Source organism: Mastigoproctus giganteus, chromosome 8 (assembly GCF_048544385.1).
Source record: "Mastigoproctus giganteus isolate SK-2022 chromosome 8, ASM4854438v1, whole genome shotgun sequence".
NCBI classification, from domain to species: Eukaryota; Metazoa; Arthropoda; class Arachnida; order Uropygi; family Thelyphonidae; genus Mastigoproctus; species Mastigoproctus giganteus.
This window is the reverse complement of record NC_143582.1, coordinates 91163733-91188034: the sequence shown is the minus strand read 5'-3', so window position 1 is coordinate 91188034 and position 24302 is coordinate 91163733. Positions and strand designations below refer to the sequence as shown.

Sequence of the window (24302 nt, the reverse complement as noted above, 5' to 3'; positions counted from 1 at the left end):
CCATGCACCAGTTACAGTCTCGCCTCCCAGTATCTGGAGTTGTGTATGTCCAACTAAGATAAGGCCTCCCCAGACAAGAATACCTCGACCACCACATCGATCCCTTTCAGTGATGTTTGCGGGGTGATACCGTGTGTCAACCTCTCGCCAGATTAACTGACATCCAGAATCGCTGCTGAGACTTAATCTACTCTCATCAGTAGAGTACCTTACCCCACTCGCGCTGCTGTCCAGTTCTTGTGTTCAATGCACCACTGTAAATGGTGTCTCTAATGGGCAGGTGTTAAAGGGACACAGTGCACTGGCTGTCGGGCAAACAGACCACCATTGTGGAGTTGCCTGGCCACAGTAAACCGCGATATCCTGCGTCCTGTGCAGCTGGTTTGCAATGGATCCCGCTGTCTGGTGTCGGTCTGTCTTGGCCTATAGGAGTATATAGCAGTCATCATTGGGCGTTGTTTTTCGTGGATGACCACCACTGGTCCTTCGAACAGCTGTACCTGTCGTTCTGAAGGCCACCCATGCATGCCACACTCCTCACACTTTGACCTTCCTCGAGCTTCCCCAATTATTCGACCCCGGGGTAAAGTCATCCAGATGTTGTCTACTGGCCATTTTGCTGTCTTTAGCACTGTATGAAACCAATTGAACACCTGTAACAATCATGCTCACTATTCGGTAATTTGCACATAACTGCCGAACTTGCTTCTGTTATCTGTTTATGTGAGCCCTTTCATGATTCAAATTTTTGCATGTGCACCAGCTTTCTACTGAATGGCCACAGTTATGCAAATTGCCATAGGCTGTTTCATTTGATTTTGTGGTAGAAATAGTGTTGTTCCTTAGGTTTTGCACACCAGTGCAGTTAAACTTCTACATTTTCCGTGATGTAACTTGGGCAATCCCCATACCTTAAACAAATACAAGATATAGCTCAAGTAATGAGCCTAATTTTATAATAAATCTCTATTGGTATACGAAATGAACTTTATTCAAAGTAGTCCTCTTGGGTAGCTCTGACAGAGTACTATAGTTTTTATAGCCTTGCATAAAAATAACAGTCCTGTTCCACTGAAATCTCTAGTAAGTTAAAGAATGCAATTTGAGCAAGAAAATCTGTTCACCTCTAGTTGATACTTGAGGAGGGGGAAATACTGTTTATGATTTATTTTGCTTTCATATGGTAACCAATCATGCTAGTTATTTTGTTTATTTTAAACGTCCATTCTAATAGAAGGGCATTTCTAGTCACCAGCATTTTATTTATTATATCAAATGATTCTCAAGCACCTCTCTTTACAAGAATACATTCAGAGAAAGTTTTGTACTTATACATTTCTTATTGTAAAGAATGTCCTCACTGGAGCTGTTTCATGAGAGTGACAGACAAATCAGCTTCCCTGTAAGTTATAAGTTGCCTTTCAGTTTCATAAAAATTTTCATAATTCATAAAAAATTTTTCTATTCATATGGCATTTTATTTTTATGATGTTTATACATGGTAGGATCAAAAGGTTGGACTGAATTTATTATAAATACATAAACAAAAAAGGAGAAACTATTTTATTTTGTAAATAAACTGGAATGTCTAGAATTTTTTTGCAGAAGCGGCATAATGGTTGCCCACGTGCACAATTTTTAGAACACTGCTATTTGTTAGAGAAAACCATCTCAGAAACTGCTGAAATTACCACTTAAGCATAGAGTGAAAAAGCTATCAAGAAGTAAGGTATTAAAATATTACAGGCACTTCCATTAAGGATGCAATATCACTGAGAATGATGTAAGATGTAGGAGACTACCTCACTGCACTGTAACCTCTTCTCCCACCTGACCCTATAGTTTCACTCACTTCCTCATTACTCTCATAACTGACTACATGATGAACACAGGTCTGTTATCAAGCCTCTTGCATTTTAGAACTTAACTTGTTATTTTTATCATTCACACAATTGTCAAATAAAAACGAGGTACAGTCACTGGAAATGGAATATCACTGCTTGAAACCAAGCGGTTGCAAAAGATTATGCAACTGCTTGGTTCCCAAGTTTTTAACAGCAGATCTGAGTACAACACTTTAATTTTCAAAAGAACTGACCGAAAATTGTGATCGTAAATCAGAATTTCAAAAAACAACAGTGAAGAAAGGAGGTGAATTATGGTGTTATCTTCATGACCTACAGAAAACACATCAGTCCTTTGAACAGAAATTTCACACGTTTTTTTCAGAATAAAAAAAAAAAAAAAAAAAAAAATTGGTTGATATGTCTAAAAGTAAAGTTATGCTAGAATAATCTTTTGCCACAAAGGCATAATTCATTATGAATTCCTGTACTCAGAAATTAGGTGCTTACGAGATGAAATTAAAAGGAAGGGCTCTCATCTGTGAGGTAAAGAAAAATTGAAATTACTCCATAACTAATGTTCCAGGTTATGGTGCAACAATAACTTTTCAAATACCTTTCCAAACACTCTGTAGCTGTCTTACAACATCCTCTATATTTAACTTTCCAGATATTTTATAACTGTCTTATCTTTTTCACCTAACCTGGTGGCATCTGATTTTTATTTTTTCCAAACCACAAAATTCAATACAGGTATGTTGATTTTTGAGTAAAGTAGAAGTTATGGTAGTTATGACAAATGTCAGCCAGGAATTCCAACAAAAAAAAAAAAAAAAAAAAAAAAAAACACCGAACGATTTTGCAAAAGCTTTTTTCCCCCTAATTATATAATTAGTAGAAAAAAATGTGTATAAACACAATGTAAATGCCAAAAATAATTATACGTAAAATTTTGGAAAATTCATTATGTAGTTATCTATAAATATTAATTAATAAAGAAGGTTTTCGTGAGTGTTGCTCAAAAAGAAGTTATATTTTAGATAAAATAAATGTGGGTGAGTGATAGGTTAAGATTTGGGACCTAAAGGTGGTTTTATTTTTCAGACTATGAACTTTTTTATTGGATGTTTCCAGGAGATAAAAGAACTACAGCAGTGCCACCTGCTTGTTCAGTGGTGACTAGAAATTCGGCATAAATTGCGTAAAATTATTAAATTGTGACATCACGAGGAAGCTTCATCACTGAATAAGAGCTACTCCATTTATATGGCTGCGGCAGGTTTAGTAGATCGGCAGCTTAAATCCCAAACCCGGATAAATGGTGAGGGTCGACGTCAGGAAGGGCATCTAGTCATAAAAAATATGCCAAAACCAATAGATGTGTTCCAGTTAATAAGTTAATCCAACTGCAGGAGAAGAAGAGGATGTAAAGTGTGAATTGGGAACATTGAATGCCGACCCCATATAACATGGGAAAAGGTGAAGACAAAGAAGAAGTTATCTGTAAATATTATATTTGAGAAAGAGTCACAGGAGGCCAAATCTAGCAAAAGAAAAATGGAAAAAAAAAAAAAAAAAGTGGATCAAACTGCCTGATGTCCTTTCCATCAAACACCACTAACTTTCAATGCAGACAAGAGTTTTATTTATCCATTTTCTTATGGAATTCAACGCATGATTACAAAACATCTGCAAAGTATTATATCAAAGTGGATCACTAAAGTGTTCAAAAACAGATGAAAATAAATATTCAAGATTTAAAAAGCTTTCACTATAATTAATTAACAGAATACCATATATTTAAATAAATGTTTTTAATGTATAGGCATTCAATCTGATATTTACTCCTGTCAAGGCTGTGGCTGTTAAAATGAAACAAGTTGTTTAATATATATATTTTTTGAAAAGCTGTTCAAAGTATCCAACAATTATTAACTTTTGAAATGTGGATAACCATTATAGCAATTATTTAATGTTATTTTTCTCTCTCTCTCTCTCTCTCTCTCTCTCTCTCTCTCTCTCTCTCTCTCTCTCTCTATCTTATTGCTATGCTATTATTTTTGAATAGTTGTCCATGTTTAAATATTGATTGTATTGGAATGATTAAGCAAAAATATACATTTGAGATCCAAGTGGATATAATATGTCACATATTTCTTCTTTGAATTGTTTAATTTTAACCAACTGTCTCAGTTGACTAAACTAACATTATCTTATGCTGTCAATGTTGCAGCACTGCATAATTTTCACTGCCAAACTTCAGCAGTTCACTTCATTATAATCTATTAAGTTATTGCAAAAGCAGTAATTTTTTTGCACTGCCAAACTCAAATCATATTTTCGTTTTTAATATACTTTACAATTCATGTGTGTGTGTGTGTGTTATGGAGGTTTCCAACATACTGGAATCCAACAAAAAGTGACCAGTTCGTGGCATTCTTCAATTTGTAGTAATAAGCTTCTGATTTCATCTAGAACAGGTGAACTTTATCTGAGGAGTTACATAATGCCATGATTGAGCTGAGGGAATTAGTGTAAATAACAGATTTTAAGGAAAAGTCAGAATAGAGATTTGCTAAAGCTAGTTTGGTTGATAATTCAGCTGAGAAGATACTGAATTTGGGTGGAAGGATTGCTGAAATAATGGTATTTGAGAACACTGCAGCTGCTCTAACATTTGGAGCAGCTGCAGTATTGAATTAGATTTAGAGCTATCTGTATCAATTGGAGAAAAATCAATATATCTTTGAGTGTGAACTGCATGAAGTTGTTTGACATTTGATGCTTGCAAAATATTCTTCTGCATTGACAGAGGTAAGTGTCACAGATTGGTAAAGGAGGAAGAGCCCATGGTGGTTGAGTACAAGTTGCTATCTGTTGTACGGAATTGATGGAAACATTCCAAACCTGCACCAGTTCAAGAAGGCAAAGACCAGCTGGTTTTACTATGTTAGATTTATTTCTACATAAGTTTTCTAATGGTGGATTGAAAAGGTATGACTGAATGGGATGAAAAGCACAACTTTGTATCTTGATAGCATAATTCAATAACAGTGTTTTCCTATGTAAAGTTAGTGTGGGTTCATGAACATCAGTGTAGAGGCTATGTGCTGACAATGTTCTGAATGCACCAAGTGCAATTCTCAAAGCACTGTATTGAAGCCAGAGTAATGCACACTTTCTGGCAGAATCATAGATGGGAGCACCATAATCAAGATAGGATCTGATTAATGCCCCATATAACTGAAGCAGGGAGGTATGATTTGCACCCCGTGTTTGGGCAGATAAAGCTCTGCGTATGTTTAACTTTTTTAGACAGGAAGTCTTTCCATTTTTAAATACGATCTAGGAAATTTAACTTATTGAAATAAGTTAAAACTTATTTCAATAAGTTTAAGATGTTAGAAATTTGAAGTTCATGATCCGCATGAAGTTTGCGTTGTCTACAAAAATGGATAGTAACTGTTTTATTTTGTTAAGTAATATCTGAAGCTGTCTTTCAACAGATCTCATGTTAAGGAAATGGCAGGAGATGGAAAGGTCATCTGCATAAAAGTAAGTCTCAACTGTATTTGGGAGCTGTTTAGTGATAGAATCTATTCTAAGAGCAAAAAGAGTGGCACTCAGTACCAATCCTTGTGGAACCTTCTTCCTGAATGAACTTTGCAAAGAGGGCTTGTTGGTATTGAACTTGGAATTATCTAGTATGTAGAAAGTTCTGAACAAATATAGGAAGTTTGCTCTGTAGTCTAAGAAAGTAAAGATCACTAAGCATACCATGCCACCAGGTGGTATCAAAAGCCTTCTCTATATCTATTGAAACCATTACTACATGTTCATGTTTAACAAAACTACGAATGGTAAATTCAGCCTTGACCATAAGATCCAAACATGACCTATTTTGATGAAAGCCACACTGACCAAGGCCCATTAGATGTTCTGACGCAATGATCCAGACGCGTCTTCTATGAATAATTTTCTCAAGGATTTTGCTGAGGCAACTTGAGAGAGAGAGAGAGAGAGAGAGAGAGAGAGAGAGAGAGAGAGAGAGAGAGAGAGAGAGAGAGAGAGAGAGAGAGAGAGATTGGGTCTATAGCTATGGGGGTTGGATGGATCTTTCCCAGGCTTTAGGAATGCCAAATATAGTGATGCCAAGAAGCTGGAAAAACATTTTCTAAAAATATACAAGTGTTAAAGACAAGAAGAAGGTGCAAAGCTTTGTCATCAAGATGTTGTAGCATGACATAATAAATTCCATCTGGTCCAGCAGCATCATTGCGGGCTGTTCTAATGGCATGCAAAAATTCAGAATATTGCAGAGGTTTGTTGTATGGAAGAAGGAAGGCAGTTTGAAAATTAATAGCATGCTTTTCTTTGGTGTTTTTAATTCGTTGGAATGAGGTAGTATAGGCTGATGCTACTGAGACTTCAGCAAATGTATTGTCCAAAGCATTAGCTATATCTAAGGGACTAGATAGATTTTGCCCATTCCAGAAGAGGAATGGAGAAGGTATGGTAGGAAACTTACCAGACAGCTAATTTTTTTCCACATTATTTTGGGATTAGTGATTCTGTGAAAGCTGGATGCAAAACGGGTCCAGGATTCTTTCTTGGCTTGCCTTTGTATGAAATGTGCTTTCGCCCTTAATTTCTTATAATGAATGAGATTGGCTGTGCTTGGACTGCCGAAATAAATTCCAGGCTTTATTTTTTGTTCTCTTTGCTTTGGTGCATTCCTCATTCTTCCACCAGTAATTATGCTTTCGGCCCAGGGATTTGATGGTTGTATTGTGTCTTTAGCCACATTTAGAAGATGTGACGTGATGTAATCTGTCACATTATCAATATGCTGGAGGCGGATTTTTTCCTCATCAAAGGCAATTGATGACTGAAATTTTTCCCAGTCTGCTTGGACAAATTTCCATTTTCTTCAGGGTTGAGTTGAAGGAGTCTGTGCTATCAAAAAGTTGCATATATTGGGAAGCGATCACTGCCCATGGGATCATTTATTACATACCACTCTATGGTTGGAACCAGTACTGGAGAACAAATTGAGAGATCTATTGCTGAGATGTGTCCAGTTGGGAGCTGTGCATGTGTCAGTGCACCAGTATTGAGAATGGTGAGATTTAGAGCCTCTAAAAAGATTTCAATTAGTTGACCCCACTTTCTAATTTAGGAGCACCCCATAAGGGGTGGTGCCCGTTAAAAGTTCCCTAATATACAGAGAGGTGGAGGTATCCGTATGAAAAGGTCTTCAAGATTTTTAAAAGAGTAAGTACGGTTTGGCGGTAAATAGATTGAGACGAATAGAAGTGTTATTGCAATATGGAGAGTTATACAAACAGCAACAGCTTCTACTTCAGTTTGAAGTGGGATATGTTTAGTTGGGATCTTTGAATTTACTAGGATTGCCACACCACCATTGACTGCATTAGCTGTATTTCGATCTCTTCGAGAAAGTCAATAGTTCTTTATCGAAGAAGAAATTTGTGAGGTTAGGTAAGTTTCCCGTAGACAAAGGGCAACTGGAGAATATCAGTTAATTAGGTCTTCAATATCATCAGCGTTGCAAGGAAAGCCTCTGCAATTCCATTGTAAGATGCTGTGGTTCATTTAGGTTTAGATGATTCATGTGACTGTTTTTTGTCCGAGGAGCATTTTTTTCAGTCTTTTTTTGGGAAGATGGGGTGTCTGGTATCCATAGTGTCATTTGCGAAAAGTTCTAGTATGGGTTCCTCATAATCTGAGTGTACACCTACTTCCATACTATTGGGGATGATTCAGGTTTCTTGCTGTCTTTAGTAGTTTTTAATTTTTCTTTGTCATGCAGGACCATCCGAGTATCAGCCGGGATGCTGATTGAAGTGGTGGTCACTTCACTGGTTTTAGTTTGATGTGCCAGAGTTTGATAATGTACTTTTAACCCAGTTAGCTAGAGATGTGCTGGGAGGTATTGATGCATCTGTTCGAGCTGCTGTTCAATGAAAGCTTCGAGCGTGAGATGCATACAAACGACTGGGCATGGGTGACATAATCTGTCTGCATGCCTCGGGGTATGTGACTGTGCTCTATTTTAAATTTTTGGATTTTCTCCCCTGTCTTCCACATTATGATTTAGAAAAGGCTGGGTGACTTTATTTGCAGCTGAGGCAAACAGGCCTTGAGGCTGAACAGTCTGCTTGTGTATGTTCCTTGGAACCACGAATAGGACAAATGGCATCACCACTACATGCTTGCTGGGAGTGTCCATATTTTTGGCATTAAAAACAACAAATGGGATTAGGGATATAACGCCAAATTCGACAGTTTAAATAGCCAGCTTTTACTGAGAATGGCAGATCTGGGGGTGCTGAAAGTTAAAATTATGGACAGAGTTGGAACGAGATTTCCATCTTTTTTTTGTCATTATACATTTTGCACTAATTACTTTTCGATTGCTCAATTTCTGCACTAATTCCTCTTCAGATACTGTAATCAGGTCCCATTCTGTGACGACACCTTTGGATGAATTTAATGTAGTGTGGGGAGTGATCGGTACCAGCAGCCCAGCAAATGTTGGGCTGCAGGTTTTTGAGCAGCCACTCTGAATGCTTTGAGATAGCTGTTTCAATCAAGGTCTCCAGATTGCAGTCGTTTAACCATTTTTGGTATTCTAGCAATGGATTCCAAATATCTTTGGATAAGAAATGGTGATAACTTGCCGACAGACTGGTTGGAGGGGGGGGGAAGAGAGAGAGAGAGAGAGAGAGAGAGAGAGAGAGAGAGAGAGAGAGAGAGAGAGAGAGAGAGTGTGTGTGTGTGTTTGTGTGTGTGTCACCAGAAAGTTTGGCATCTCATTGCACTGCACTTCTCTTTGGAGCCTTTTTGGTTTGGTTAAAGTCACCATCATTGGGTTTGTCTGGCCTTGAGTTTGAAGGCTCCAGAGGTGGATAGTAGTTTATATCTATGGTTACTCTTTTTAGCCCTGGAGGATAACTTTCTCCCCAGGTTACCGGCCCTGCCACAGGGGCGGCAGGAGCAGTGCTGCTCGGAGGCCAAGTGGTTGAAGTGTTAGTTAATTAGTAGAAATAGAAATATAGGAAAATGTAAAGAAAGGTGTATTTCCTTTCTGCATTCTAACTTGTGGCTTTTCAAGTATAGAACTGTTTTTAAAGTAAGACTATTGAAAGAAATATAGAAACTTAAAATATAATTTCAATCGCTTATCAAGAGCACTTTATGAATCACAAGTATATCACTTGGCCTCGAAATATGCTTGACACACCTGGGTGGGTGTGTGTGCGTGTGTTTGTGTCTCTAGAGAGGGCTCACTATTTCAGGTAGTAAAATATAGTACAACCCAAACAAATTATTCTGCACAGAGACATGTAAATATTCAAATCTTGTATTTTATTTATATGTGTATCTATGTATATCATATTTCATATTCCTATGCTAACTTGCTTAGAGACAATCATCAGCCTCTATTTAGGTCTTAAGTTAACAGTATTCCATTTCTTTTTCCAGGCATTAAAAACAGGATGGAGGAATCAGAAGAACACATTAGCATATAATGCAGTATGAATTTAAAAAAAAAAGGTAATGATGTGACTGCAGCTACCAAAACATTTAAGATGTGTATGGTGGGGAAGCTTCAAACTGCAAGATGTTCAGGTCTAGTAACTTCTGGTTAGTCAATGAAGCATATTCAAGGTAACCAGTCCATTTGTTGTACTATGCTCCTGTTCATCAGCAAAATAAGTTATAAAACTATGACAGACATTGAAGCATGTGAATGGCTACCTCTGCACTGTAGTCACTTTACTGTGTTGCACTAAGCCTCTTTGTGGAAGTGGCCTTTGATGCCCATATTTATCTTGATTACCTTTTTCACAAGCAGGTTTCTGAACTGTATACATGTAACTCAGTGTGAATATTTTCAAGGGATTTGGAAATTTGTAAAAACTGCAAAATGACATGCATATATACTTTAAATATTAATTTTTTCTATTTGACTTTTTACAGTTGAACGTTACAGCAGGATTATCAAAAATAAAATTGAAATAAAAAGAAAAAAAAGAAAAGAAAAAATATTAAAACAAATTCATAACTATATTTTTTTTTATTTGTAGCAATAACTCCTGTTCATCAACTACGAATTCAAGTTCTTCCATAGAATTTCTTCAATTTTGTATTGTGCAGATCAATATCACTTTGAATCTTGTTGAAAGGGTACACCCCACTACATATATTACTCATTAAAAATAGTTGACAGATGGAAGGATGTCTCTGAAGAGTTTTAAGAGAATCTCTATAAATCTGTGTTAAATTATGAGAGCTCTGGGCATTCAACACTTTTAATACCAAAAATGGTTGAAAATTTTTATAAAATAATTTTCTCATTGTCAAGGGACATTTTGAAGTTCTGTCAGACTATTTTGGCAAACAGAAGATCAGCACTAGGTTTTTTTCCTACTGTTTGACTGATGAATGAAAGCTATTCAGATTTAAAGCATGCAAGGAGCTCATTAAGATGTTGACAATGATCTCTCCTTGCTCAATTCAAATGTAGTATGTTGAGTTATTTGTCTTGAATACAACTACAAACAAAGAGAAAAAAAAAAAAAAAAAGCATGCAAACATCTGTTTCTGTCATATGACGATACTGTGGGGGAGGGGGGGGGATTCTGCACTGAATGTCAATGAGTTTTTAGCAAAGTATAGGACTATGGACCTAAACCAATTCTCAGAATATTACTTGTTCCCCAAATCAAATTGGTGCTGAAAGGATGAAAATTAAGAGTGTACAGGATATTAAAACAAACAAAGGAATTGGAGGTAGGCCAGTTCAAATGCATTTAAAAAAAAATGTTCCAAGGGTTCTACAAACAATCTCATAACCACTCAAGGCAATTTGTTTGAAAAATACTGAGTTTTTTTTCAACCTAATATCTGGTTTTCTGTAAAGTGACAATACTACACCTTAATTTTTACACCTTGCAGATAAGCTCTGTGCGAAGGAGGCTGCCTATGGGCTGTTTGCTGATGTGGAACATTTTTGGGAGGAGATTGAAGATTCAAAATTAGCTCTAGGGTGGCTAATTTTGAATCTTCAATTTTGTTGAAACTTGGTGTAGATGTTTAAACAGGTTTCCGAAGAAGCTGTGCAAAAATTCAGTTCAAAATATAGTATGTTTGAGGCACCAGCACCTTTTTTGTGGAGGTCACTTGTGTTTTAAGTGGAGCAAATCACAAATAATTTTCAGTTTTAAGTGTTACTGTTGCAAATGCTTAATGTACGGTATTCACCTTGAATGTAATCTGCAATAGTTTTATGAAGAGACTGATGGCTAAATTTAAGATGGTTTGTTTGTTTGTTGTTTGGTTTTTAGGAGCATTAGCAACTAAGGCCATATTGCTCAGGGATATGCGGTGGTCATTCCCTGACCTTTCCGCATCCTCCATATTTGGTGGTGACGGGCTCGAACCCCGGTCTAATCAAGAAGCGTGTGCTATGCACTGCTGCTCCTTCCCACCTGGCTACGGAGGCGCCATTTAAGATGGAATAATTAAATTAAGGTGGGATAAAAAATAAGTTAATTTAACGGAATTTAAGATAAGCGCAAGGAAGCAGAAGTGCACCACTCCGTCCCTGGTTGTCATAAGGTAGAAAGTAGTTAATCTAAAACTTAAGTGAAAAAAATTGATAATGCCAATAGTCATAATGACGGACTTTTGTTAAATTATAACGTCTTCAGTTGGCGAAGTTAAGTGGGGAGTAGACGAGTGCTGTATTTAAAGAATTATCCATACTCTCGTGATGCTCTTTGGAACACATGGGAATCTCAAATGTGAGAGATTCCAAGTGGGGAAAGATTAAAGGGGAGTTTCACATTTATAATATTGAGATTAAAATGGTGTCAGAACCATTCAATAATGAGAGCTTCATATTGAAGAATTTTGTGGCTGGTTTTAAGTTTAATAATAGTGATAGCAGAATCGATTAGGGGAGTGTGATTGTGGGTATGGGCATGTATTGTAAGTTCCATGCTAGATTGTCCAGTTCTAAAACTATTATAGTGGTAGTATGTGCGAGTATTAGAGGTTGTGGTAGAACCAAACTTTGTTGTAGTACTACCAATATAGCAGGCATCACAGTTTGGTTGACATTTGGTCAGATAAATTATATTGTTCAAATCGCTAGTCGGGTACTTATGTGTGTCTTTGTAAGTATTAAATAAGGATCCGAGTTTATTATAAGCTGAAAAAATGAGGGAGATATCTGTGCCTGTAAATACTCGGCAAAACTGTCCGGCAAGTTTGCTATGGTAAGGGAGGATGATGCGTGTATTTGCCTAAGTAGTGGGTTTGGGTGGGTTGTTAATTTTACTTTTGGAGGCAAAAATGGTGTGTTGGATAATTGGGTTGGGTAGTCCCTAGCTATAAATTTTTCTGTGAGGTATTGAAGTTCGTTAGTTAAGTCATTTTGTGAGGAATTATATTTTATGGCATTATGGATTTGGTTGTACAGGACAGCTTTTTTTGTACTAAAAGGGTGGTGCGAAGCAAAATGTAGGTATTTTCCTGTGTGTGTATTTTTTCTGAAAATCTTTGTACCTAGTTTTGTGCCTGTTTTGTAAATGATAAGGTTGTTAAGAAAGTTGATTTGATTGTTCGTTTCAATTTCAAGATTGAGTTTTAATCTATCATGTATTGAATTAAATTTTGAAAAAAGATTGTCTATAGTGGATCTATTACCTATCATGAGTATATCATCTGCGTAACATGTGTATAATTTTATTTCTGAAGGAAATGGTTGTAAAATTTGATTCTCTATTGTAGCTAAATAAATTTCAGACAGAGGAGCAGAAATGCCTAAACTCACGGATAAACCGAATATTTGTTGAAAAATTTTGTTATTGAATCTGAAATATCTGGCATCTAGTAATAGCGAAGTGAGTTCAAGGATATCATTGATGGAAAAAGAGGTACGTTTTATTAAGGTGTCGTCTGTTGCTAAAAACTTTCGTAAAGCCTGTAATGTGAATGGGATATGCACGTTGGTGTATATAGATACTACGTCAAAAGACGCTAGAATATCTCCATCAGAAATTGTAGTGGTACTTATTTTCTGAAAAGCCTGATTGGTATAGCTGATTTTAAATTCTGAGAATCTGGTGAGAGGGGATATAATTTTAACTAAGTAAGTGGATAAGTTTGCAAAAGCTGATTTACTGAAAGAAATAATTGGTCTTAAAGGATGGCCAGATTCGTATAGTTTGGTAATAGGGAGGATATTGTTACAGATTCCTACCTATTGTAGTGTATATAAATTGATTTCTTTGTTTTGTCAAAGTTTTCTTAAGATTATATCAAATTTGTTTTTAAGTTTGTTTGTTTTTGTAATTATTAAACTTAAAACCAGCCACAAAATTCAATATGAAGCTCTCATTATTGAATGGTTCCGACACCATTCTAATTTCAATATTATAAATGCGAAACTCCCCTTTAATCTTTCCCCGGCTTGGAATCTCTCACATTTGAGATTCCCACGTGTTCCAAAGAGCATCACGAGAGTATAGATAATTCTTTAAATACAGCATGCGTCTACTCCCCACATAACGTCTTCTGTTGGCGAAGTTAAAACTTAACGAAAGTCCGTCGTTATGACTATTGGCATTATCAATTTTTTTCACTTAAGTTCTAGATTAACTACTTTCTACCTTATGACAACCAGGAACGGAGTGGTGCACTTCTGCTTCCTTGCACTTATCTTAAATTTCCGTTAAATTAACTAATTTTTTATCCCGCCTTAATTCATTAATTTAATTATTCCACCTTAAATTTAGCCATCAGTCTCTTCGTAAAACTATTGCAGATTACATTCAAGGTGAGTACCGTACATTAAGCATTTGCTATTTAATACTTAGTCTATTATCATGGTATTATAAGAAAAATTTTAAGAATTTTAAAAATTAAGAATAAGAAAAAAATTTGCAGTCTAAAACTGGCACAGTTTTAGACTGCAAATTTTTGCCACAACAAAAATTTGTTGTGGCAAATTTAAGCAAGACTTTTGAAATTGATAACTTTGAAATAAAAACCTTTGGTACCTTCTTCTTTGGGCGTTCCATTTAACATCTGCATGAATTCAGCCTAACTAAATATGAGCTCTTATACTTGTTTGCTGGCTGAGATATTTTCTTTCAAAGATAAGAGTCAAAATTTGACCAATCTTTAGGGGCAAATATCTTAATGTGTGACACCTTCAATTCTCTCATTTTTGCCACCATTGGAAAGAGCAGGTTTTATGCAACAAGAATCATGGTTTTTCAGTTTTGTGTCTTGCTACGTAAGGCCTAAAAAATGGCCTTAAACATTTTATATTTTCCACATAATATTTGTACACTTATTTCATGGTGAAGTTTCACATCTCAATAAGGACAGAACTATTGCATTTCTAAGAGTGAAATTTTCTGTAATTACTCTGCCCTTTGGTTTAAGGAGAAAGGATATATTGGCAATGCACAAAAAGATCTGTATTTTTTACAATGGGGGGTGGGGGTGCAAATGGCAAGAAAAGAAATTTCAAGGGTTTCTTTAGTGCAAGTTCCAAAGCCTGAAAAGTGGTCTTTATTCAGGATTCCAAGCATAAAGATGTTCTATTGGTTTCTAAGCTTGAAAGAAGTTATAACTGCAACAAAATTTATTTAAAACACAATACAATTTGATATTGTTATAATTTGAGTGTGAAGATATTGAATCACTGCTTCATAATAGACTGGAATTTTTCATTGATGGTTGATATTGCTACTTCAGGCAAACTATATTGTCGTCCCATTGTTGTCGTTTTTGCAGTGGGAAGATTGGCAATAATTTGTTGTTCAGGAATCCAGCAGATGTCTTGTCTAACAGGCCAGTGAAATGAGCGAGCTGCTCCACGAGAATGCATGAAATTTACCAATAGATCATGTTCTTCAAATGAAATTTCAAAAATATTTCCAATCCACCAATTATTGTCATAAATACAGGCAATGCATTGGCCAGGTTGTAAATTAACAATTGGCACATGTTGAATATTGGTTTCACTAGTCTGATCTATATGACCTACAAATGATGATGGTGTGTCATTTGATACTCTGCAAACAAGACTATCTTACATCAATAGGATTGAAGTGATGATTTTCTCTTGTTCCAGCAATAGTATAACCATCTATGAATCTTTTCTCTTGAAATGGCCTTACTTGCTCAATTTCCTCTTTAGAAACAAAACAGAATTTTATTCCAGTCATATGCTTGTCACAAAATTCAAACATGCTTCTTTGTGTCAGGATTTGTTTTTCAATTGGGCGTTGGAGACTTGCACATGCTGCCAATTGTTTTAGTGTTCCAACAATTTCATCACATGATGACTTACCATGGCTAGTGCCAAAGAAATTGCATTCAGCACTGATATCAAAATTCTTTTGATGATGACACAAGTTAATAAAATTCTTGAAATTCTTGTATTCTTGTAGAACCATCACTAAAGTAGTAAATGTGCCTGATTTCTGTCATGAAACTCTTCAAATATTCAATTAAGTTGGTTAACATGCACTGCAATTGTGTCATGTCAAAGGCAGTCACTGATTACGCAGAAACTTATATTCTGAAGTTCAACATCCTTGTAATAAATGACAAATGGATGCAATGTAGCCTGGCTATCTCCCAGTGGAACCCTTAACAGCAATTTGCACAACAAACAAATAATTTTCTGCAAAATCCATCAAGATGACCAATTCTCCGGTCATTAGGCTTTTCTTTGTTGACATCAAATGGAAGTTTTGATGTTTAGCAATGTAGTGATGACAAGAAAGGTTAAATATCTTTGTACTCAACTCTCAATAAAATCTTCTGTTGTTAATTGCTTTGTATCCAGTTATCTCTGTCAGTGTCTATCCATTGCTTGAATTCAATATCTTCTGGTTCATTGTTTTCAAAAATATTCTCTAGAAACTTTTTAAATTAATATATTCCTGGATATTTTTCACACCAATGAAGCATACAATCTTTTGACTCCAAATCATAGACTGTTTAACAATGAGAACCTTGTAATCACATTCAATAGGACTTGCTGCTAGCATTAACTTGACATTTTGATGGATTGTGTATACACACACAGAATGTGTTCCTGGTGCACTAACTGTGATGCACCACTTGGGTCGTTCACAAAATTTAGAAAATCCAACGTCCGATCCATTTCTATCTTGATAAGCTACAAACATTTCCTTCAAGTTGCTGAGTAGTAGTAGCTTTTGCATTTGCATTTCTAATGGAAATGTAATCTTTCTTTCCAGAGCATATATACAACTAAATTCATCATCTTCATAAAATTCCATCGCCTTTTGCTTTACTTGTCCAGAAAGCTTTTTTCTAGGTATGGCCAAGATTCCTTCATCTGCTTTAAGTTTTCTAGCTTTCTTGACCATTCTTTCTGAGACACTATAAACTCTTCCATTTCTTTCTTTATGGACCAACTAACTGGAGCTAGTGATAATATTGGAAGTATTTCTGAATGATTTAATACCATCAACTTTTCTTTCAGCAGCTCATTGTAATCTAAGCAATTTCCACCACCAATGACTTGCACTTAGCTCCATGATGTCATTTGGATTCATGCCACCAATAGATGCAATTTTACTGGCAATTACATCTTGTACTTGACTTGCCTTCCTTTTGGCATAGCCTTGTGAGTCTCTCTTAGCCATTCGATGAAATTTCAGAGGAGAAATACCAATAGTCATCAAACTTGTGTGTTCAAGCTTTCAGTCACATGCACTTTGTCATCATGGTCTGATCCAGATGAAGTTGATGTTCCTGTTGTTGCTTTTCAACTGTTAGACTCTTTTTGGCATGATGGGCACAGCTTCTGGCTTGGTTTTATGTCTACCTTTGTTAGGTCTTTCAGATCTGCTATTGACAAATCAATTGGTTTTAAACTTTTTTTCATCATATGATTTTTCTTCTGGAAAGGATTGCAACATGAATGCTGCAAAAATTCAAATTTTGTCAAAAGCAAAGCTTCATGATGTAGACAAATTGTGTTTTCTTCACCCAGTTTTAATCCACAATGTCGACCTATCAGCTGTTGTTCTTTAAATTCAAATTCTTTAAATAATTTTAACCCAGTTTTGTGTGTATAGGATAGTACATGACATTTAGAATTATCCATATGACTGATGGTGCATGAGTACAGCTTATTACCAGCAAAATCTTCTGATTACATAGTTTGGACGTTTCTGCAAGCAATGAAAACTTAATTAACTTTATTAGTCAAACAATAAAAAATTGAGGAACAAAATAAACAAATTGTTCATCATGAAGATAAAACACATTAATAACAGCATGGTTCAAATATCAGCTATTTATACTTTTTTTGTATTCTTCTAGAATAATCCAGAATTCTAGAATATACTCCATATTCTATATATAGTATATATATGGAGTATATATACTCCATACCACATAAAACTACTTGATGTTTAGGCTTAATTTTAATGCCTTAAGTGCAAAGACACAAAACAGATAAACCATGATCCTTGTAACTGAAACTCTTCTCTTTCAAGTGGTGGCAAAAAAGAGAGATATCTTAATGAAGGTGTCCCACATTAAGATATTTGCCCCTTAAAATTGGTCAAATTTGACTTTCAAATTTTGAGTCAATCTTTGAAGTAAAATATCTCAGCCAGAAAACAAGTATAAGAGCTGATATTTAGTTAAGTTGAATTCATGCAGTTGGTAAGTAGAATGTCCAAAGGGTTTTTATTTCAAAGTTATGACTTTCAAAAGTCTTGCTTAAATTTGTTGCGACAAAATTTTGGTGCAGTTTTAGTCCATATTGTAAAAAAATGTGAAGGTTTTTGAGCCTGGACACCAAACGTTTTGCATTCTCTGCCAAAAGTTAACCAGGTATACCAAGTTTCAGAGCACTACCTCTCACCGTTGAGCAACAGTAACACTTAAAACTTTGAAAATTTTTTGTAATTTATTCTGCATAACACAAGTGACCTCCACAAAAAAAGGTGCTAGGGCCTCAAGCATACTATATTTTGAACTGAAATTTTGCACAGTTTCATTTGAAACCTGTTTAAACATCCACACCAAGTTTCAACAAAATTAAAGATGGTCAAGCAGGGACCCCTAGGCCACTTGACATGGAATGACCCTCTGAACCATCTGAGAATTTGTTATTGAAGATGCACATTTGAAGAGTTTATTGTCAGACAACGTTAACTACAAAATCATTTTGTAGTAAACATTTTTGTAATTAACCAAGAAAAAGTCATTTGATATTTTCTTGGTTTACCGGAAATGTGCTTATAGCCCATGCTAACTTGTAGACTACCAGAGAAATACATTTCTATGACATGATATGCATTGTTATTTGTATAAAGTTAAACTAAAGTTGTCTCAAAACAAAAATGCAATTTTGTAGTTAAAGTTGTCTGACACTAAGTCCTCGATTTGTTTACATATTGTCTTAGTGCAGAGGTGGCCAAGTCACTTGCCTCAATATATAAAGTATATTGGCTATAGCCTCACAAGATAATGCTAAAAGCTGTTTTGCTGATGAATGTGTACTGCTTCTTAAAGTTACCAAAGTAAACTGCAGTACTTTATTTGCTTTTTTTAATTTTAATTAAGTTAAAGTATGCAAGAAAATTAAGTAAATTATTTACTCAAAACCACAAAACTTTTTTAGTCATAATATTCAAGTGGCTACTGCTTTCAGATATATTCTGAAATAAAAATGCATGCTAACAGCAGACTACTGGGTACTGTTTAACTGAATGAATAGGGCAAATGAATGCCTAAAACTTAGTCATATGACTTAATTTTACAACCACTTAAATTACTTCCTATTTCACACAGTCAAAGTTCCAAACCTCTTCTATAAGACATATAATAATTTTAACTGCAGCATACACCACATATCCAGATGTAATAATGAATTACTCAAAGCAGTTTTTTTTTTTATTATATATTTTTAAAAATTGTTTATTATATTTACTGCACCTCCTTATAGAAATTAGGAACTTGGATTATTCTAATTTTCTTTCAATTAAACACAAAAGTAATCCATTTTTTAAAGGAATTCTGCAATTTATGATTAGATCCATTTTTATGCTTTACTTACCAAACTTTCCAGTCTCTTAGCTACTATGGCAGCAAATCGCCTTTCTCCAGCCAGATCAGAGATGAGAAACAAGTACTCAGGAGCATTTACTTGATTTGATCTGTGGGTACGTCCTAATTATTAACAATAACACCTCATTTAATATAGAATTTATAATCTTAAGCTTGCAGATTAAGTGAAAATTCCTCAAATCAGGAACTAAATATGTTTATGCATGTCTGAATTTTAATTAATTATATAAATATAATTAAATAACAATATAATGCACTCAAGTGCATACACAAATTTTGCATAGTGCAGTTCCTATTAATAAAACTGTTTCTATAATAATAATAATGGCAATGCTTTCATCATCGATATTTACTTTCTTGATATCGAATGATTCACAGTAAGAGAAATGCTGTATGTATCACATAACTGCAATACAATTAGTAACGAATGAGGTGGAACTTCTTGAATTACAAGCCAGACCAAGAAGCACTACTTTTAAACACATATCAAAAGGCCTATTTTATTATTTGTTTCAATATGAGCTACTTTTATGACAGCTTGTTTTGAGTTCTGTCTCTCATTACACACCAGGTGCTCCCAATTAACAATTAATAACACTTAAAATTTGCCATGTCCTTGATATGGCCAAATGAAGCAAGGAATCTCAGACCTTTTATGAATCTTCCTGGGGGGGGGGGGGATGCAATCCTATTCTGCCTTGAACTGTTATAAATTCTCTACCACCTTTGGAAGTAATTTATTCCAGTAATCTATAATGTACTGTCACAAGGTAAACTTCATGAGATCCAATCTTTTATTACTCCCTAAGATGTTATATTTGTTTCCCCTGGTTCTTGTCTCACCAGCAGCAAGAATATACCTCCCTCATTCATGTTACTTATTCCCCTTAGTGCTAGTTGCTGAACTTTGCAGTTTGCATTCCTCACCAATCTGGTTTGTTTTAATTTAATCCTCTTCAGAAGTTCCGCCCTTCTTTACTGTATTTGCTATTGTAACTGTTTAATAGTGCAAGTACAACAAAGGCTATATAGTGCCAAATATTTTGATGGCAGTGATATTATTCACTGAATAATATTGATAATATTGAATATGAACAATAAATTCACTGAATTTACTGATACCTGTGTTTTATTGAATAAGTGTATTTACATAGCCAAGTGGTCAGGAGTGAGAGTGACTGTGGTTCAACCCCATGATTGCTAAATACAATTAATGATTTCACAGAGTAATGGGAAACTTGAGCTCTCAACAGACAGGCCTGGATTGATTGTTGTGTCTTGTTACACAGGGGGAAAACCAACAGTAATATGTTGAATAGTTAGCTGGGTATAGTAAATGAGATACTGAGGTGGATCAGAAGCTGTTAAGAGGTAGTAGCAAGTCAGGTGGGTATAATCTGTATACAGTGGCGGACTAAGGAAAAATCGGGCCCTGGGCAAGATTCTCATTTCGGGTCCCACCTAGGTTTGCCACCTTTCAGAAATTGCAATGGAGGACACAGTTGAATGGATTAAAAAATGTCTTGCATTATGTTGAAAGCTAAAAAGAGGCCTCTGCCTATAAAAATGTATAATAAAACTATTTTACGGGCCTTAAAAAATTACTGGCCCTAGGCAGTTGCCTAGTTTGCCCCTGCTTGTGTATGCCCTAGCCAATATTATTTCTTGCATGGAAGTTCGAACTAATTTTCCAAGGCTCACGTTCTTGCTTTATTTGAAAAAGTTATTAGTTGTCTGGGTTTGACAAGTTTGCTTTGCCACTGATCAATGCACTGGCTCTTTATGAGAGGCTTAAATCTGGCTTGCTATTTTTGCTGCAATAATTGAATGTTCATTTCCTGGAATGTCAGGACCCAGCAAAATGGATCCAGTGACCCAGCAAAATGGATGTTCTTGTTTATTCTTGTCACAGGATAAAAAATTGGTTTAATAGGGGTCTATGGCCATGTTTTCATTGAATGGCAAGAGGTACACTAAAGGAGTCAGTGCTGGCCAACCCTGTCTGCAGTGCTTGGACAGGAATACCAAAAGGATGATTGGAAGTGTGACAGGCATTGTACAAATTACTCAAACACAGATGGGAAAACTTGTTTATGTAGGATGGTCTGGCAGGGATTTCAGTTTACAGCATACTATACACAGCTATTTATGTTGAAGTAATAATGGAGTGTTTTTTTTTTTTTTTTTGTGTGGGTTTTTTATGTTATTATGGTGAAATTGTCCCCCCTTCACTGAAATCCAGTCATATATAAAAAAAAAAAAAAAAAAAAAACGCAACAACAAATTTTCAGAATTCTCTATTCATTCCTATTTTTTCAGCTTGGTAAACTTGTTACTCCATATCTCACTTATGCAATTTGTGCATGCTGTGTTCGTCGTCATTGATTGCTTATTTTTTATTCACTTTTTTTTTTTTTTTTTTTTTTACCGATTAAAATTTTACAATCCTAAAAAAAAAAAATATATATATATATATATATATATATATATATATATATATATGTATGAGTGAAAAACATTTACGTAAGTCCAAAGTTACGTAACTTGGGCTTACATAAGTCGGGGACTTACTGTACTTGAAGGCACCATGATAACGGTAAAAACCTATGATCACTGGAAACCCACTTTGACTTGAACCATCAAATGCTGAGTGTCTTACATCTATATTAGAGTCACCATTTACACCCAAAAAAAGTAGAATGGGCAGGGCTCTCATTACAGTCAACTAATTCACAATGGATAATTAACCTCCTCTAATGCAAGTCCCCTCGCATCAACCTACTGTGCCATAGATGATTTTTCATATTAGCATCCACACAGAAGAATATCCTGTTCCCCTGCAAGTGACTGATCAAATCCTCCAGCAATGTATGGATATATATATATATATATATATCATCAACATATTTAAAATACATAGAAACTAAATAGAATTTAACACCAGCTGATTCAATACAAACACAGACAGAATGAGATGTGCAAAACTGAGACAGCTTAGTTATGCAAGATTCGAGCTGAAAATGTCCATGGTTATTACATGCAGCTGACCTGCATGACAAGATGCTATCCATGGACAAAACTGGAAACCCATCAACCTCCCATTGACCACATACGGTTCCTGTATGCAAGAGATATCAACTCCCTCATGGTTGTAAGAAATTCAAAACCCATCTGCAACAGCTCGAGACCACTGTGCATTTGGATGATTTTGAGTTCTTCAAGATGAGAGAAATTAACCTGTCTTCTATGATTAAAATGCAACTCTCTTCTAGTTGCTTGTACTATGTTCCCAGTATCAGTCCTGTAGTTAGAGCAACCTGTCATTATCAGACAAAAATCTGTCTGCTGCATTACAATTTCTGTGCCATTCTGTGAGGGATAAATGTTGTTTATCCCTCACATGATGATTAGGATTCCTCCCTCAGTGCACAATTCACACAAGACAGAAGCTTTCCTGCACTTTAGCAACAAACACTCCTACCACAGTGACTACATACAGGCTCACCACGTCTACAAGTCTTACCCATGTATCCAAATGCTTGGCAGTGATAACATCTCATTACCAAGTACAACAGATTTAGTCTATAAGACATTATTTCTACATAAATGTTTCTGGGACAACAGGTATATTTGTCCAGAAACTTCTGGAATCCAGTTCCTGCCTGTTCGCACTTTATTAATGCTTTCACAATCCATATCAGTTCTACTAATATAATTTAAGTTTCGATCATACAAGTAATTTAGTAGGAATTGAGGTGGGAAATATTATCCTGTTGAAGTACATTAGAGACTGCAGCTATTGAACTAGGTGCGCAGAATGAAAATTTAGAGGGAAAAAATAAGTGGTCTAGAGAAATTAGTTAAGGTATACGAAGGGCAGATAAGTGATTTGTTGGACTCTTCATTCGGCAGAGACAAAAATCATTTCGATAAGGATCCTTATAGCAAGACAGGGTCAAGAGGCCACAGAACTGAAGATTGATACCAGTAAGGCTGTGCTCTGGTTATTAAGGCAAAGAATAGCTCCAAATTAAAGAGTAGTAGGAATGTGCAAAATGCTGTTATTAGAGCAATGACTGGAATGCTCAAAATGGTTAAGGTAAAAATAAGCCTCCAGCAATGGAGAATGGTATAGTATTAGATCTGGAAAGTGAGAAAGATTCTGAGGAAATAAAAAAAAAATAAAAAAATGAAAGGATTTGTCGGTTGGGGGTAACCTTTTCCAAACCAAGGTGACCTATTCTGAAGGTAATTGTTTATGACATGAGTAAAGAGGTATGCAAGGACCTGCCAGAAAGAAAACCAGTCAATGATATATTCAGATTGTCCTCTAGTGCCAACTCAGATATAATACCCTCCCAATCGCTTTCTGGACTTTATGCCTTAACTCTGTTTTCCAGAATCTGGAAGGATCTGTGCATATATAAGCTCTTCATCCTGTTCAGCATCTACCAATGCTGCTGTCTGCCACATTGGTGTCTCAACACCAGATGTATTTTTCAAATTACCTCTCCACAAATTTTCTGCCCTTTTGCTTTGACTTAATCCTCTTTTTTGTCCCTTCTTTCTTAGATACATTACCATCCTTACATGCATTATCCATTCCACCAATGACCTGTTCCTTGCAGTAACAATCCACTGGCCACATCAGGTTCCTGCACAATGGGATTTTTGTACACGGATTTCTGCAACCTGTAAGAGTACCACTGGACATCAACCAATCAGGTTGCAATGTCCTCCATATCTGTCACCCTACATATGTTTATCATCATAATCCATCTTTAACCAATACAGAAAAGTGTCGGAATTACGAAGTGAGCGAAAAGGTGTGCGAGTATAAGAAAGATAATAGTAGCCGAACAATACAGATTCAATAAATATTATAACGAAGCCTGAAATAATATTACTTATTCACATTCATCCGCTGTAGCTCTATAGTCCTGGTGGCACCACTTCATCACTCAAAAAACTTCAAATAAAATATTTATGAAATTATTTATCTATTTATCATCTGTGGCTCAGGCAGTCCCACATCTGCCCTCAAGAAAACAATATGGCCAAGGCACCACTATCAATAGCACTATTATTTTACCTATATAACTAGACAGTCCATATTGTAATATTAAAGTCTCTTCCAGAAAGCAAAAAGCAAGATGGCCAAGACAATGTTATTCTATGGAGAAGTTCAAGCAAGCATTAGAAGACAATCCTTGGCAACAACATTCAACCAATGATATCATCAATCAGAGGACTGCATATACATCCTTGTAACACTTTATTTCTAGAAAT

The 24302-nt window shown here is 35.6% G+C and overlaps 1 protein-coding gene across 4 annotated transcripts in view; it reads right to left on the bottom strand.

Moving 5' to 3' along the window:
• LOC150081714 (protein strawberry notch homolog 1-like) overlaps nt 1–24302 on the bottom strand; it is a 374252-nt gene that overhangs the window by 108682 nt on the left and 241268 nt on the right. For all 4 annotated transcript variants that reach the window (XM_090378820.1, XM_090378821.1, XM_090378819.1 and 1 more), the window contains exon 19: nt 19003–19115. In XM_090378820.1, coding sequence (XP_090234946.1) covers nt 19003–19115 — 113 coding nt within the window. The remainder of the gene's footprint in view (nt 1–19002; nt 19116–24302) is intronic.